This window comes from Nannospalax galili, unplaced genomic scaffold (genome assembly GCF_000622305.1).
Source record: "Nannospalax galili isolate Female #2095 unplaced genomic scaffold, S.galili_v1.0 scaffold243, whole genome shotgun sequence".
NCBI lineage: Eukaryota > Metazoa > Chordata > Mammalia > Rodentia > Spalacidae > Nannospalax > Nannospalax galili.
Genome location: NW_008353490.1, coordinates 9,244,494 through 9,262,137, shown reverse-complemented (window position 1 = coordinate 9,262,137; position 17,644 = coordinate 9,244,494). Strand labels below are relative to the sequence as shown.

Below are 17,644 nucleotides of genomic sequence, written 5' to 3'. Positions count from 1 at the left end.
TATACCCAACTTACACATCTTCTAATAACTTACAAGGTTCATCCTACAAGAAACAAATATTCATGTTTTGCTTTTTTAAAAAAATATTTTATTATTTTTCTTATGTGTGTGAGTATATTGCCTGCATGTATCTGGTATCTCTGTATAATCATTTCTTTAGGGAAAAGAAGTAGGAGCATAACTGCTGGGCAGCAGGACACATGCTTTTTAATTTGAGTAATAAACCAGACTCTGTTCACAACATAGTACCCACGCTCCCCATTCCAAATAAGAGGGACTAGGAACTCCTACTTTATCCTGTGTTTGCTAAACTGAGAAACACTGGTTACGGACATTGTGCCTTTCAATATAATTGGGTCTTCTTTTAGGCTTTGAGTTTTTAAAGCTATACACATTAAGGTCTTGGGCATTTTGCTTGAACTTAATTTTGATTACTTTATACCTTTTGTTGTGCTCTAATTCCTGTTTTCATATTAAATGTCCTAGCTTGACTCAGAGACTGAGCTTACAACATACAACTAAACTGGCTTAAGCACTAAAATACTTCTGCAGGTTTTTCTGGCTTTTTTGTTTTTCTTTGGAAGCAGTTCTCTTGCTCAAGTCAAGTTACTTGGACTTTTCTCTGGAAATTCTGATTGCAATAGACCTATCAGTAAGGACTAGGCTGCATATGGCAAAGGGGGGCGACTTTCTTCTTTCTATCCCTGTTATTCTGAACCAAGGGCTGCCTGTGTATCTTGTACAGTTGTGCAAGCATATCCAGTGAGTTCTCCACCCCCTACCCCAGACTTTTCTCCTGTGGAGAAGGCATTTTCTGGTAGTCACCTGCCTTGCAGGCATGCTGGCTGTGTACTAGCACTTCTCCAGGATGCTGGTCTAGAGAACTCTTCTCGCTGTGGCTCGACTTTGTGGCCAGTGTGCTTTGCACTGAGTTCTTCTCACTCCAGCTCTTTTCAATTGAAACCCCTATACTTTTGTTAGTATTGCTATATACAGATTTATTCTTTTGAAGGCACTTCTGTCAGCTCTCTGGGACTAGGAAGGGAAATGCCTAGTATATTTTCTCAGTCTACTTCTCTTAAAGCAGAAAGTTCTCAACTGCTGTGAGTCATTTGCACTTACTGAGCATCACTCATTTTTTATCAGATTTTTTTTCCCCTGCCACTGTCTGAAATCCAAACAAAAATCCCTAAATTGGTTCATAAGTTGCACTAAACTTTCAATTGCCTACAGGAGCCAACACACACAGAATATTAAATTCCTATTTAGTGTAGCTTTGGTTAAATTTCTCAGCAACATCTGGTCATTTTCTCACCTATATCTAGTTCCTTAGGTTCATACCCACGTTTCCTCAGTGCAGTTATGATGAATGAGTTTCATTCTTCAGTGCATCCTCCACTTAACCAAAGGAGGCTGTTTTGATATTTTAATCTGAAACTGGACACTTTACTGATTTCGTAGTTTTAGTAGTAATCAGCTGACTGCCTTGAATGTCACATCTGCACATATTTATTCTTCTTTGGTTATGTAACTATTTTTATTTCTTGTCTTATTGCAAATGAAAACAGTTCCATAAAAATGGCAAATAACAATGTTATCAGCACATTTGTCTTCTTTGTACTCAAGGGGAGAATGTTTCTAACATTAAGTATTAAAATAATGTTGAATTATGTTTGGGGCATGTTTCATTTATCATGCTATATAAGTATTTTTTTATTTCTTGTTCACTAACAATTACTAGGGATTTAAATCATTGTCTGTCTTTTATTTAGTATGTTATAGATTGAAAAAAATTCTTTGATAAAGAAAGAAGAACACAAAACAAGGACATAATAAAAAACTCTGGGCACAGGGCTAGAATGGGATAAGTAGTGTGTAGTAAAGCTCTTTAGGCAAATACTAGTGTTTATATACCCAACTTACACATTTTCTAATAACTCACAAGGTTCATCCTGCAAGAAACAAATATTCATGTTTTGCTCATTTTTAAAAAAATATTTTATTATTTTATTTTATGTGTGTGAGTGTATTGCCTGCATGTATGTGAGTGCACCCGTGTCGTGCAATGCTGCAGAGGTCAGAAGAGGGCTTCCAATTCCCCCGGAACTAGAGTTAAGGGATGGTTCGTAGCCACCATGTGGGTGCTGGGAATTGAACCCAGGTCCTCTGCAAAAGCAGTCAGTGCATTCAACCGCTAAGCCATCTCTCCAGCCCCTCATGTTTTGCTCTTAAGCCATTAGAGAGGTGTTATAAAAGCAGTGAGGGGAAAAAGAAAAACCCCGGGAAATTCTAGAAAATTCAAAATCCAAAAATAGCTACTTAAAGCTATAGTAAACTAATATTTTGCTAACTGTGAAGATACTGTGCATATCAGAGGGTAAAGATTTAATTGTATCAAAAGTTTTACCAAAAGCAGGAATTCAACATTCTGTTATGGCATATGCACAAACTCATATGCCTGTGCAAGCACAACATTTAGGTTAGGATGCTATCTGGCCCATTCAAAGGCAAAGAGACGGTGAACAAAATACCTGTTTTATCTGTCAGTAAGTATACAAGGCGTCCCAGTTCCTCTGGTATCGTGCTGGTCCGAACAACCGTACCAGGAATATTCTCATCTTTCATAATCATCCATCCGTACACTGCTTTGCCCATGTCCAAGTTGACCCGCAGGCTGCCAAGTAAAACCATCATGATGGTTAATGCCTCTAGACCATTACTATGTGTTCACTGCGCATGCTTTCGTGTAAATGCTTATTCCTTAATTTTCATGGAAATAAATGATATTGGATTTCAGACTTTAAAATAAATGTTTGTGGATATTTAAGTCAACAAATGCTTTTACACCCTTTCTCAGAGTTTACAGGTGATAGCTAACTGGATAACTCCTTCACATGCGTTACAGTATAAGCTAAAAAAAGAAATAGACAAATGGTTATAAGTCTTCCATTTATGCACAGAGTACTATGGGCTTAAAAGGGAAAATGCACATGCTTAGGAAAATCAAGCAAGGATTACTGTGAACAAATATGTGAAATAGGTCTTGAAGCATCTGGGAGTAGGCTCTTGGCTTTTTAGTTATTTCAAAATATTGTATATTTCAAATCAGTATGGTTAAAATACATGAGTCATTTTACCTGAAGTACCTTTGCTATGATCCCATTTGAAATTGTGGGCCTGGAATAGATGTCCTCGAGGGCCTTCCAGACTTTAAAGGATGGTTATAGAAGAACAAACTTAAAATTGCCCACAGAGGAAGCAGGCACAGCACAGCTACTATGTATCCACCCAAACATGTTCAGCTCTCCTTAATTAATTAATATATCAAAACTCAGCAGATAGGATTGTGTAAATCATAAGGTGAAATTGCTATTAATCGACCATTTCTGACTTACCAACATAACTCACTTGGTTCAACCTATTAATAAATACACTTTGACAAGTAATATTTAGGAATCAGGACAAGTGTGTAAGTTAAAAAGCATTAAATAATCATGTTATCAATCGATCCATAAAGTTCACACCCTAAAAATCATATGAACCACACTAGGTAGAAGGAAAACTGTTAACTGGTAGTTGGTTGTGCATATCTCTCCAGCTAGCACCGTCCCATCTCCTGTTAGAAAAGAGAAGCACACTAACGATGACAACAATCTCTAAGATGAAGGGACTCAAGATGGCATTCCAGAAAGGAGCAGTGGTTGTAGTACAAGTCCACCAATGTGTGGTCTAAAGCCTAGAACCACCACACATGCAAGTTTCTAAGCCCCAGTGTTCTCATCACATCCATGTTTTATGTGCAACCTCTATGTGCTTCAGTGATCAACTAATCAGCTGATCGATTTCTGCATGGTAAGTGGCAACCAGAGGCCCCCAAAAGAAAGCTTCAAAAGTATGGGGAACATCTCTGCCAATGGTTATAAAATCATGACTATTGCCCTGGTGGGTTTAAGATGAAGGGGGGGTTTGAAGGAAAGCAAAACCATGTTTACCTGAACTCTGATTTGTGTTTTAGGAAAAATTCTTCATGAATAAGAGAAATACAGTGAAGATAATGGGCCCTTGGTTGAAATAAACACAGCCAGAAGTTTGGAGGGACTGAGCAGGCCAGGTAGCCAGTAAGGAAGACACACAGCAGGGAGACTTTACACCTGTCTAGTGTTTATAGCTCTGATCCTTTGGCTCAGAGATCTGCACATTGGAAAACCAAGACTGCGCTGAGTTCTTTTGGACTCTGATCAAGTTGTTTTGGGAAGTGTCAGCCTTCCCTGGGCTACCATTAACATGGATGAATTCCTGTCTTCAATTCATACAGTCTGCCACTAGGGACAAAGAAACTCCTTTTGGCAGGGACCAAAGAAGCTGCTTCAAAGTTCTTCTGTGTTTCTCTTCAAACCATCAATGAGTTAGGAATGTATTATTTCATGAAATACCATTATTGCAAATAATTACCACTGGAGTATTTTAGGTTGAATACAAATAGCCCTCAAAGAATGCACTGAACAGTAGCTGCTAGTGGAAAAGAGAAAGAGCATCTTTAGAGGATTAAAAATAAGTGTAATGACCATAGAACAGAAGTTCACCAGTGAAAACCACTGAGTAAAATGTATCTTTCATTAACTAAGACAATGATTCTACACAGGGAATTACAGTTCCACATGTACCACCATGCATGTTGTGAATTTTGATAAAATGGAATGAATATTTTACTTTTTAATGTTAAGAATATCTAAGATGCTCAACTTCAAACACTATGGTAACAGAATAACAACCATTACCATACTGAATTTACTTCTTAGTAATGCCCTAATTTCACAGAATTTCAAAACCTAGCCCTCTATTCAACTGAAAAACACCAAGTCGAACATGGCTTACAATCCCTAAATCACATATATCAAACAACTGTTTCAAGAAGGATTGCAGAGACACAGTATGGTTAGATACTAGTTGCAATGCAAGTTCATTCTATTGCTGATTTAGTAACTGTGAAACTGTTACCCATAGACCTGTTTCAGGTAGAAAGAGGTTATTTGTCTTTGGATGGTTAAGTGAATCAGGGCACAATTATGACTTTTATTACTATACAGTAAAAAAATGAATTGCCTCAGGTAAGTAGTTTTTCAGGGATGTTACCAATGAAAGCAAAAATGAAACTGTTTATTTTTGCAATAGCAGGAAAGGAGAGATAAATTTTAAGATGTATAATTGACTTAATGGTGATTTCTTATTGTCCAAATAGTCTAATCCTACAACTACAAGTGTCTGAGGAAGAAACTTAAGACTGAATAAATCTGAAATGCATTTTCTTAAAATACACAATACGATCCCATTTAGGCCACATTTAGGCCCCAGGATGCTCGCTATATTTAAACTCTAATTTGTTACAATTAAACCTCAGTACTTATCACTGCCAGGTGAGCCCAGTCTCTTCCACCCACCTGAGAAATACATGCAATTCTCCTCAGGGAATGAATCTACCTGAAATAATTCACATGCCAATTCTAATCTGAGCAAAATAAAATAGAAGCCATTAGTAGGATTTTTGCCAAAAGTAATCAAAATCTTTCCCTATAAAATCTAAGGTTGAATGACACTGGTTCCATTGTATCTGAAATCTTCCCACCATTTTTCATTCTGATGACATACCACAGGCAGCAGCAGATAGCACCAAACCCTTTTCCCCAGTGAACTACCTGGCGCAACATAGTAAAGATAACGTTGGCATCTCCAGGACCAGGTGAGGCCCCTCCTGGGCTTCAAACCAGGATGCTCTGTTACATGAGGGGCTTCTGACCTTAGATGGAGCAAAACACATGGAAGTGAACACGTAGACACAGGTCAATATGCCCACTTCCCCATCTTTCTTCTTAAACATGAGAAAACAAATAGGGCACTGTACATGAAAGGCCAAGTGCTCTACCATTCAACTATATTCCTAGTCCCTCCTACCCCTGCTTCGAAACGTCAATCTAGATGGTCTGGATGGCCTTGAATTCTCTTTGTAGCCCAAGTAGGCCTTGAACTTTTGACCATCCTGCCTCAGCCTTCTGAGTAGCTGGGGTGCTGGAATTACAGGCTGGTGCCACCAAAGCCTGGGCTAACAAGTCCAGCTAAAGGTATAGTCCACACTGGCCTAGAACTTGCAAACCTCCTGCTTCATCTCATTCAGCAATTTGCCTACTAGTGTATGCCAACAGGGACCACTCCTTTTCCTTTCATGTCTACATCCAAGTTACCATGAACTCCTGTCAATTTACCCTCCTAGATTCTCCTTGAAACCATTTTCTATGCATCCCCTAGGGAGGCAGGTTAACTGGACTCTATAGATTTGATACTAGTTCTGTGATCTCTGACTAAAGACAGATTTAATCTTGATCTCAGTGGTCAACCAAGGTTTCACAAAAAAAGTAGACCCTGGGCCTGCAAGATGAGTCAGTTCATAAAAGTGCTTGAAGTGCAAGCCTGATGACTTGTGTTTGATCCCAAAGACCCACACGATGGAGAGAGAACAGACTCCTATTAAGTTGTTCTGATTTCTGCATGTGCACTGTGGCATGACCCGTCCTGATAAATTAATAAGGATGAAAAAAAGAGTTTAAAACATAGTACAACCAGGGGCTTAGTAGTTATGAGCACTGGTTACTCTTTCAGAGGACCTGGGTTCAGCTCCCAGAACCCACATGGTGGCTAATAACCCTTTGTAAGTCCAGTTCCAAGGAATCTGATGCCCTCTTCTGACCTCCATGGGAATTGCATGCATGGGTGTGCTTACAAACAGGCAGGCAAAACACTCATACACATACAAATTTTTTTTTTTTAAATTTAAAATACTACCACCAAACTAAAGGGCCAATGAGGTAGCAATGACCAATGAGGTACATTTTCAAACATGAGTTACTAATTATTCCAAGCACTAAAATTCAAATCAATACAGAAAGATGAATGTGACAAGAATCAAAAATAAAGAAGACAGGCTCTTCATATGCTATTTTATGTACAACTGTCTCCCTCTAATCCGTAACACACTCCAACACACCCAGCAGACACCTGAACCTGTAAGATAGGACCAAAGTCTAGGTATGATATGTTTCTTCTGATAGGAAATACCTGATAAAGTTTAATTTATAAATTAGCTACAGTAGTTAACAATAACAAATAAAATGATAACAATATAATAAAATCAATGTGAATGTGGCCTTTTTCAAAATCTCTTATTGCACACTTAATAGTTCCAGTCCTCAACTGATCATGTTAAGTGAAACTATGTGCAAGGGGGACTGCTGATCTACGTTGCTGCATGAGAAAAAGAAATCCAAAGGCAGGCAGGTTGAGTCCTGCTCTGGCCAGTATAAGGAGGTGTCCATCCAACAATGAAAACTCTTGACTCCCTACTCCAGAGCTCTCAGCCTCAACTATGTTATGAGCTCTTGTGGATCAGGTTGATTGTGTTTTGTGTTGCTGAAACTTCTTAACACCAAGGCAGAGAACTGACTAGGACAACCCCAGAAAGACTTCAGTGGGGCTTCACCAGGCTTTAGACACATTCAGTTAGTTTCTTGGATTTCACAAACAGATTCTTGAAGCCAAGATGTCCACCACCTCGAGGAAAATACCCTCAGATGACCCCTTTATAGTCATGCCATTCTATAACCCTTCCCTCATGGAAACCGCTGACTCATTCTGTCAATTTAATATTGCAACTTCAAGAATGTTGTATGAAGTGATCATACAGTGTATAACCTTTTGGCCTTGAGCTTATATGCAACATGATACCTGCTGTGGATTGAATATTTCTGTCTTCTCAAAATCTCACATTCATACTTCCCCAATGCACATAGGGCCTGAGGAAAGATAGATTACTGCTTTATCAAAGATCCCAAATTATGAGCTAGTTCCCTTTCTGTCCTTCTGTCTTCCACCACATGAAAACCTTCATGAAGACACAACATGAGACACAATCCTGCAAACAGAGAATAGTCTTTGCCACACGGGATCTCTTGGCTTCTTGTCTAGATATACACCAGTTCTCAAAGTATGAGAAATAAATTTCTGTTCTATATTAATTACTCAGTATTTCGCATCTATGCACAGATGGACTATGACAATCCTGTTTGCTGCATCATTTCATTCTTTTTTGCTGAATGACAAGGTTCATTATATAAGCAATTCCATAGTTTATCAAGTTAGTTTTTAGAAAGCCTGCATTTCTAAAGTTATCTATGTTATATTTTGTATGTTGCCTTTAATTGCAAGCTTGCTTTAGGCAGACGTGATGGTTCATGTCTGTAATCCAAGCACTGGAGGGAAATGCACGGGAAGGGAAACTACAATAAATAATTTCAGATCATGAAATAGCTAGATACATAGAAAAGTTAGAAAAATGTTTGCATGGAATAAGCAACTAAAAAACTGAAGTGCTCAATGCAATAAAGAAGCCAAACACAATTTTTAGGGAATAAAAAGAACTGAAAAAGAAAACTGAAGTTTAGAAATGAGTTAGTTTAATAAGTGACTACCCAAAAATGGAATTAGTGGTTTTGAAGTTAGGCTAGTAGAAATGAAATGTAATAAAGAATAGAAGAGAAAACCTGGAAAATACAAAAATAAGAACAAAAAACAAAGGACATGGGGAAGATATCGAACACTAAACTAGTGCCAATAATACAAGGGCAATATGTGAAGAGATGATGGCTGAAAATCTCTAGAGTGAATGAAAGAAAGTACCTCCAGATCCAAGGAGCTGAGTGAATGCTGAGCATTACAGCAAAATGAAAATCATAGCTAGACACATTATAGCATACAGAGAGAAGACCTACAGGAGTTGGAAGGGTAGGAATACACAAAAGAATCAAGACAAAAGGTTGCCTATGGAATGGCAAGAATGGAGGCAAAAGAGTAAATGTGACAGGCTAAAGTGCTATACTCAGTAAGACAGTTTTTCAAGAAGGAAGGCCAAGCAAAACTTTAGAGATTTTTTCACTAAGCAAAACACAAAATACACAAAGACTAACTTTGTTTTTTTTCCCCAGAGACACAATATGTTATTGCTTTGTTTTTTTAAAATTTTAATAACCACATACTTAGAAGAAGCATTTTATTACAACAGCATTGACATATCCAATAAAAATTTTCGGAGCTAAGATGCATCTTTTTCAGAATTGTCTATAAAATTTTAGGTTTACAGTTGAATTATTACAGTTATACAATATTGAATTCAGTATAAGCCCTGCAAGACATAAAATTGAATGAGTTTTTACCCTTTAAAAAGGATCTCCATTTCATTTTAGAATATATTGTTCCTTTCAGAAAGACTCATTGGTTTTGCTACTAACACTGAGATGCTGGCGCATGCATCTTTAATCTGTATGTATCTGATTATTACTAGTCATAATCGGTTGCACTCGGATCCTTGGTGCCTGTGTATGTCTATAAAGTCATCGGGTAGATTTCAGTGGTAATGTTTATCACCTCTACTAATTAACATGATGTAAATTTTCATGCTTCCTCCTCAAATACAGTACATTTTTTAAAATGTGTGTGTGTGTGTGTGTGTGTGTGTGTGTGTGTATCACACAGAACATCCCAAACCATCTTATCCAACAATACAATCACTTCCCAGATGGCACCCTCCCATAGCCTCCCTCCCCTCACTAGGGCCCTTATACTCTGATATCCCTGCTACTGTCTGCTGTGTTGTCAGCACCCCCAGCCATTCCCCACTACTTGTCCATCTGGTGAATCTAGTCAGCCTATCTAGAGGTCTTTGTTTTAGGAAGGTCAGCTGTTCCTCATCTAACTTTGTTTTCTTAAAGGAAAAAAAAAGTTTATTTTGGAGCCAAATATGACTGACTGTGGCCTACGAACATGAATTTAAGGTTAATAATACCATGGTCCAATGCGGTAACAGTTTCACAAAGTTTTTTTTTTTAATATTTTTTAATTGAATTTTTGTGTATTTCATGGCAGAAGGAAAATTATTCCACATGAAGTATCTGAGACACAAGAAGAAATGAAGAACAAAGATATAGACGGGCCATAACAATGAGGAATGTATAAACATTACCTTTGGGATTTTAGAGTTAAAATATTCAACAAAATGGCATGAGAACAGAAGAAATAAATGAAGCCAAATTCTAAATTGACATATAATTCTAAACTGACATATAATACAGCAAGAGTACTTTAAATTTCTAGTGTAACTACTAAAAGAACCGAAACTTCTAATAAAGATTCTAAACTACTAGAGGAAAAATTGAGTAAGATAGCCACATTGAAGCACAAAATAGATTTAAACTAAAAATGACAGTATTACAATAACTGTACATGAATAAAGTGCTCTAGTCCAAAATTATCAAATAGATAAAGTTAAACTTTGAGCTAATTGTAAGAGACATAAAATATCCAGAGAAATTAAAAGTCAAAAGATGGAAAAAGATATGCAAAGTAAATTAAAGACATCTGGCAATTCTCCATTAACAAAACAAAGTAGAATTTAATGCAAAAAGCTTTATAGAAATAAAGGAAGTAACTTTATAATGAGAAAATGCTTAATTCACCAGGAAAATGGTAACTGAAATTCTATGTATCTAGTACCCAGAGTCACAAAATATGTAACATCAAAACTGGACAGAATTCTAAGGAAAAATAAACACATTCACAATGCTGATGAGAGACTTTAACACTCATCTCAGTGACTATTTGAAAAGGCAGGGGAAACCTACTAGAGGTAGAGAAATAAAAACAAGTCTGAGAACCGTGACTTTAATCACATATGGGGAAGACTTCAGCCCACAGTTCAGAAGTTGAGTTGCTTGCAAATACACAGGATGACTCCAAAAACAGAATAAACACTGAATTTGAGAATTAGTCTCACCAACTCCAAAGATCTTAAGGAAAAAGCAGGGTTTCTGATAAAAATGCAAATAAACTAAAACAAAGATATGACTATAAATTTCAATGATGGTTGTAAATTATGAAACAACTTTATAATAACCACAAGTATATGGTGAAATCACAGTGGAAATTAAATATTCTAGGGTTGGGGGAATACGGCTCAGTTGGTAGAGCACTTGGGTGGCATGCACGAAACCTTGGGTTTAATCCCCAGCACTGCATAAAAAAGGCATAATGACATACGTCTATGATTCCATCACTTGGAGATGGGAGAAGGGGGATCAGGTGTTTGAGGCCTGGCTACACAGCAAGTTCAAGTCCAGCTTGGAGAGATCATGAGATCCTGTGTTAAAAACAAAACCCAACCCTGGACTTGATAATAAAAAAATCAGTGTGTACAGAAGCTTGGAAGATGCAACAAAAATAATACTTCTAAGGAAATTAATAACTTCAAATGCACATATTCAAAAGAGGAGGAAGAGGCTCAAAACTAATTAGCTAAACATCTATATCAAGAATAAAAATAAGGAATCAAAATAGGAATAAAAAGTAATATTAATGAAACAGAAAATAACAAACAGTAAGAAAGTTAACAAAATTAATAGTATGCATTTCCAAAATACTGCCAAAGTTGTTGGGAAACTGATTTAGGAAAAAAAAAAAGAGCAGAATTAACAAGATTAAAAATGAAAAAAGATCAAGAGGGTGTGGGCCATAAACCTGTAATCCTAACACACTAGATTAGCAGAGACAGACAGAAAGGACAGGGATTCAAGGTCTTCCTCAACTACAGAGGGAGTTCAAAGCCAGTATAAACTATAAGAACCCTGTATCAAAATAATAAAAAGTAAAAAAAAATTTAAAAATCAGTATCACAGGCCTCATATATGGAGGAAATAACAGGAAAATATTACGAACAAACAAACGTCTGTGAATTAATTTCAAAATTTAGACATAGTTGACATATTTCTTGAAAATCTTATCTTTGCAAAACTGACTACTAAAGAAATCAAATTTGTCAAATCTTTCCACAAAGTTCAGGCTTGCACTGTCCTCCTGACATGTTAAATGTTTAAAGAATAGAGAATAGACAACTCAAATGTTTTTGAGATGAGAGAATGGGAGAAGATTCATCATTGTTTTTATGAGACTGCATTATCTTGATACTAAACTACAAAAGAATGACATAAAAAGGCAAAATTATAAGTAATTTCACTCATGTCAATTGACACAAAACTCTTCCAGAAAGCATGAGTACATGGAAATCTAGTTAACACAAAAAAGTTCAACTATAACATATTAAAGCTGACATGACATCACAAAGTCAATCAATAAAATTTAGCATATTAATATATTTAGAGAACATTCTAAACATGAAAAATCATAGATCTAGAAAATATTTTTATATGCATTATGACCTGAAAACAACTTTTAGCAAATAGGAATAAAATACTGAATATGTTAGAAAGTTTCTATAAATGAACCATAGCATATCTAAATGATGAAATGCTGAAAGTTTTATCTTTGACAATGGGAACAAAGGAAGACTGTGCATTATTCCTACTTCTATCTAATAATACATGAGATCTTCTAGACTATCTCATCTTTGTTCCTGGCTTCTGATGAGATGGCTGAGTGAGTCACTGACCCATGGACCTAATCTATCTCTTTATCGGCAAAACCTTGTCCAGCATGTCACACCTGTAAACTTCTCTCTACTGTGTACATTCCAATTTCCCAATTTTAGCATTTTTTGCAATTTGGATTTCAATATGTAAATCTATGTCCCTCAAAATATATATGTGAATATCATCATACCTATATATAAAGCATGAGATGCTCTTTTCAGTAAACATTTCACCTGGAAAAGCAGATAGAAGAGGTTGGATAAGACAGAAAACAAAATAACCAAGTAATGTCTCAGGAAGGGTAACCAGGCCTGACAATAACCTGCAGAAATTGCCAAGAATTTTCCTTCAATGAAAATACAGGAAAATTCATTTCTAAGTCTGGTACAACTGCTGTGTTCTTGCCACCTGAAACCTCTGATATTCCAACCTTCAGAGTGCTGAAGGAGCAGGGCTTGGACAGGTCCTCTGCCTTCTATCCTTCAGACTGCTGGTTCTGGGCATTTTGCTGACAAGCCTCCCACACTGGCTTGGCGACCTAACATACAGAAGGTAAAAGGAAAACCCCATCTCTCAAGTCCCAGCACATTCCCCCTTCAAGCTCAGTGATTCAGCAAAGACACTGCATGTACAAGAGGCTCTTAAGTATGCCTCACAAGAGATATAATTATCTCTTTGTCAAACAACATTTTTGCCTCTGTTGCTCATGTATGCCTCAATGTGGAAGTAAAAGTCTCTTTGACTCAGCACTGATGAGTCAGCTTCTGGATTATCAACTAAAACATAGAGGACTTCAAAGCATCTGCAGAAAAGAGGTAATAACTATAGAGACAAGAACAGTATGAATCTGACCCAAGGGAACTCTAGATGTGCTTACGTGCTGGGAAGAATTCTGCTGGGCTGCTTCCCATTTGGAGACATGCACAGGACTGAAGGGACAAATGTTCACTTTAGAATTACAAAAGCATAAGCTTGATCATGTAATATTTTCCTTTGAAAGACAATGTAAATTATATCAAGTAGCTAAAAATTATTTTATCCTACACAGGAATTTTTTTTTCTGGTAGTCTTTAATTTTATTTTTTCAGATAAGAAGCAATGGTTAATAGTTTAAAAAAATATTTTTAAAAATTTTGATAGGATACATTTAAAAAAATGAGCCAGTTGACATACAGTACTTTTCTTAATAAGACTGGATAATGCTTTTGTTTTCTATTTATTACTGTGTATAAAGCCTGCTACAAGTTGTTGGTTTTTAAAATTTTTTTTATTGAGCTTTTGTAATTTCACAGAACAGTTCTTAATCAAATTTAGATCCCCTCCCCTACCCATGCCACCCTCAACCCCACTACTGGACCTCTCCCTCACCTAGTAGCAATCAGTCCCCAGTAGTTCTCAGTTTAGGGCTGGCCTGCCACCCATTTCTCTCCTCCCCTCTGGACCCTTGTTTAATGGAGTTGGCATGGGTTCTGTGCTCGATGCCATCATTACCCTAAGTTCACATGTGCAAGCTTCCAGTGGCCTGAAAGCCTCTGCTTCCAACACTGTGTTCATGAATCAGCCCTGGCTCTTACAATCTTTCTGCCCCCTCTTCCACAATGGTCCCTGGACCTACAGAGAATTTTTATAAAACGCTTAGTTTTTGTAAATTTGAAAGGTCTTTTATGAGTTTTAGGACACTAAAGGGAACAGCACTTTACTTTCTATGTTTGTGTATTTTGTAAAATAAAAGAACATATATTTAAAAAATCCAAAAATACCTTTAGCAAACACTAAAATGCACTGCTATGCTGATTTTACGGAAACTTGGTAAAAGGAAAACAAATTTGCTTTAACAAAAGCTAAACCTCAATTCCCTAAAACAACATCCTGTACTTTTTAGACTTTACAGCTCTCACCCCTTCCGCTAAGCTGGTAAAACTGCAGCTCCAGTTGTGAGAAACAAGGCAGAGTATTGTGTTAAAGTAGGCATGTGCCGTGAGAAGCTAAAGAGAGGTGTGGTTAAAACACTGTTCAGTCAGGATTGGCATGCTTGGGTGACCATGCTAAAAATATAATGGCTTACTGAAAAGTTGTTTAGAAAGCCTGGTTTCATCTTCATTTTTTGTGTTGTAATTTGTGTATTTTTTGAGACAAAGTCTTCCTATAGCCTCAGTTGGCCTGGAACTTGCTATGTAGACCAGGCTGGCCTCTGCCTCCTGAGTGCTGGGATTAAAGGCGTATGCCACTACACCCAGCCTCATCTTCGTTTTTTGGGGGACACATATTTAAAAAGACCAAACAGACTAAAATAGAGGTGTATGCATGCATGTGTTGTGTGTTTGTGTGTATACACACAAATACATATATATATATATATATACACACACACAAAGATAAGGATATGTGCACATTCACATTTGTAAGTCTATCTAAACATGTGAAAATCTTTTCTTTGTGTATGCCTGGTATATAGTAGTGGTGGTGGCATGTGTACGTGCAAGTGCAGGTGCTTGTATGTGTGGGGAGAGGCCAGAGGTCAATACTGGATGTCTTCCTCTATCACTCTCTACCTTATTTTCTGAGATTGAGTTTCTCACTGAACCTAGAACATGTGGTTTTGGAAAGACTGGTTGGCCAGCAAGCCCCAGGGATCCTCTTGTCTCCATTGCCCACACCAGCACTTGGGGTTATATGTATAACCGCTAGGCATAAGCATTTATATGGGTGCTGGGGCTCCAAACTCAGGTCCTCATGCTTGAATAGCAAGCACTTAAGCCACTGGGTTATCTGCCCAGCCCTAAACATGTACAGGGTTTTAAAGAATTTATCTTGGATATGAGATTATAGATTTATTCTTGTTAGGTATTTTCCATTGTCACTATAAATATATGCAATTATTCAAATACAAAAACAATAGCAATTATTTAGTTCCTCACAAGACATCTTTGTAAAATAATTAACTTTCCTTATTAAGTAGATAAAAGAAAAAGGGTAAACTGACATGAGAAGAGCTAGTTTGTAAATTATGGTCCAGACCCTAAGAGTACACCAGAAATATTAAGGCTCCTAGTAGCTTTTCTCCCACTAACAAACAGAGACAATTTTTGTTTGTTTTTTTTTTTTATTTTTGAGGTAGGGTCTCCCGGTAGCCCTACCTGGCCTGGAACGCATAGATATCTGCCTCCTGAGTGTTGGGATTAAATATGTGTGCCATTATATTCAGAGACAAGAACCAATCTTAAAGTAACATCACAGACTATTCCAGAACTGAAAAAAAATCAACTGAAAGGAAGTGCACAAAGAAGGACAACTTGAGAATTATCACAAAAAGATAGTGCGATGATTGGTTTTAATGTCAATGTGCCACAAATTAGAATCACCCCAGTAAGGAACTGGAATTGTCCTGATTACATTTATTGATGTGGGAAGAGCCACTTTAAATGTAGACAGCACCTTCTGGCAGCCAGATTAAAAGGGCATGGCAGAAGGAAGATTATTCGCTTTCTGTCTGCTTGCCTTGGTGCCACCCAGATGATTCACCCTGCTGTTGTTGCTGACTCCTTCGCTGATATCAGAACTGCTATTTCCAGGCTTCCATTGTTGACTAAGCATCAGCAGCTCCTCAGAAACCTTTCAGGTTTTCGGTGCCAGATTCAGACTACTGAGGCACTCAGCCTGGTGAACTGAGCAACTACCAGGATCTTAGCCTCTCCAGTGTGAGGCAGCCAGCATCTAGCCTCAAGCACAGAGCAACTACCGGGCTGTAACCTCTCAGCTGATTGTATGCACCTGTGTATACATTCTATTGGTTCTGTTCCTTCAGAGAACTCTAATGGAAACAGATGAGAAAGATGCCACTCTTTCAACAGGTAAGAGCAGGTACCTTGCATAGGTAGGCATGAGGTAGGCAGAGAAGAAGGAGGTGTGCAGTGCAAAGCAGCTAGTCAGTACCATCCTGGGTTCTTTCTTTCTCTACCAGAACATTTTCGTTATGCTGTCCCCGATGGCCTTCATCACCCAGGACACAGGTGGATGGCCATGAAGCCACAAAGCCTCCTTCCACTTGAGCCTACAGAATGCCTCTCTGTCCAATTTTTTTTTTATCTTAATGACAATGTCTACCACTATCTGAGTATTTTAATGAGTTGTTTATATGCTTGTGTCCATTTTCCCCAGCTGGAAAACAGGGAAGGGCACTAATATGTGTGTGTGTGTGTGTGTGTGTGTGTGTGTGTGCGTGTGCACGCATTGATACTACCCAGCACTGCCTGGTGTGTTGGCTGTTGCCCACATCACTTATATGTTACTTGAGTTGCTTCTTATTGTTTTAATTATAAATAAAAAAAAACTGTTTTGCTTTCTAAGTCTTATTTCAAACATAATCATTAAGAGCATTCATCCTTGACATTGCTCAAAGCCCTTCTCCTGTCTGACCTGGATAACTCACCAGAAGAACCTTTTACTACTGGACAGTTGTAGAGAAGCCCAGGTCCCAGAGGTCTGCTGCAAACCTTGAGTACAAACAGGATGAATAAATGATGAACCAAACAGGAGAGCAAAATACAAGCAAATACCAGCAAGAAAACACATTTAAGCATGAGACAGGAAGTGCTGGAGTTCAAATATTTGAAGGTCCTTGAATTGTTTTATAGAAAAGCAAAGCTATAGGCAACTTTAAACTTTATTAGATGTGCAGAGCAAACTGTCTAGGAAGCCACAAGGAAAGAAATACAAAGGATTACTGCAAGAACAGAAAGAAAGGACACTTAAAAAAGAAATGGATGCATATCTAAAGGCATGGGAACCACCAAAACTAAACCAAGAAGAGATTAACAGCTTAAACAGACCCATATCACAAAAAGAAATCGAAACAGTAATACAAAACCTCCCGACTAAAAAAAGCCCAGGACCAGATGGATTTACAGCAGAATTCTATCAGACATTTAAAGAAGATCTACATCCAATACTACTTAATTTATTCAAAAAAATAGAAATGGAGGGAAAACTTCCAAATTCCTTCTATGAAGCCAGCATCACTCTCATACCAAAGCCGCGTACAGACACAACCTAAAGAGAAAACTATAGACCCAGATCCTTAATGAACATAGGCGCAAAAATTCTCAACAAAATACTTGCAAACC

The 17,644-nt window shown here is 37.5% G+C and overlaps 1 protein-coding gene across 6 annotated transcripts in view; it reads right to left on the bottom strand.

Moving 5' to 3' along the window:
• Atp9b (ATPase phospholipid transporting 9B (putative)) overlaps nt 1-17,644 on the bottom strand; it is a 318,516-nt gene that overhangs the window by 85,581 nt on the left and 215,291 nt on the right. For all 6 annotated transcript variants that reach the window (XM_017802611.1, XM_017802610.2, XM_017802609.2 and 3 more), the window contains one exon: nt 2,532-2,674. In XM_017802611.1, coding sequence (XP_017658100.1) covers nt 2,532-2,674 — 143 coding nt within the window. The remainder of the gene's footprint in view (nt 1-2,531; nt 2,675-17,644) is intronic.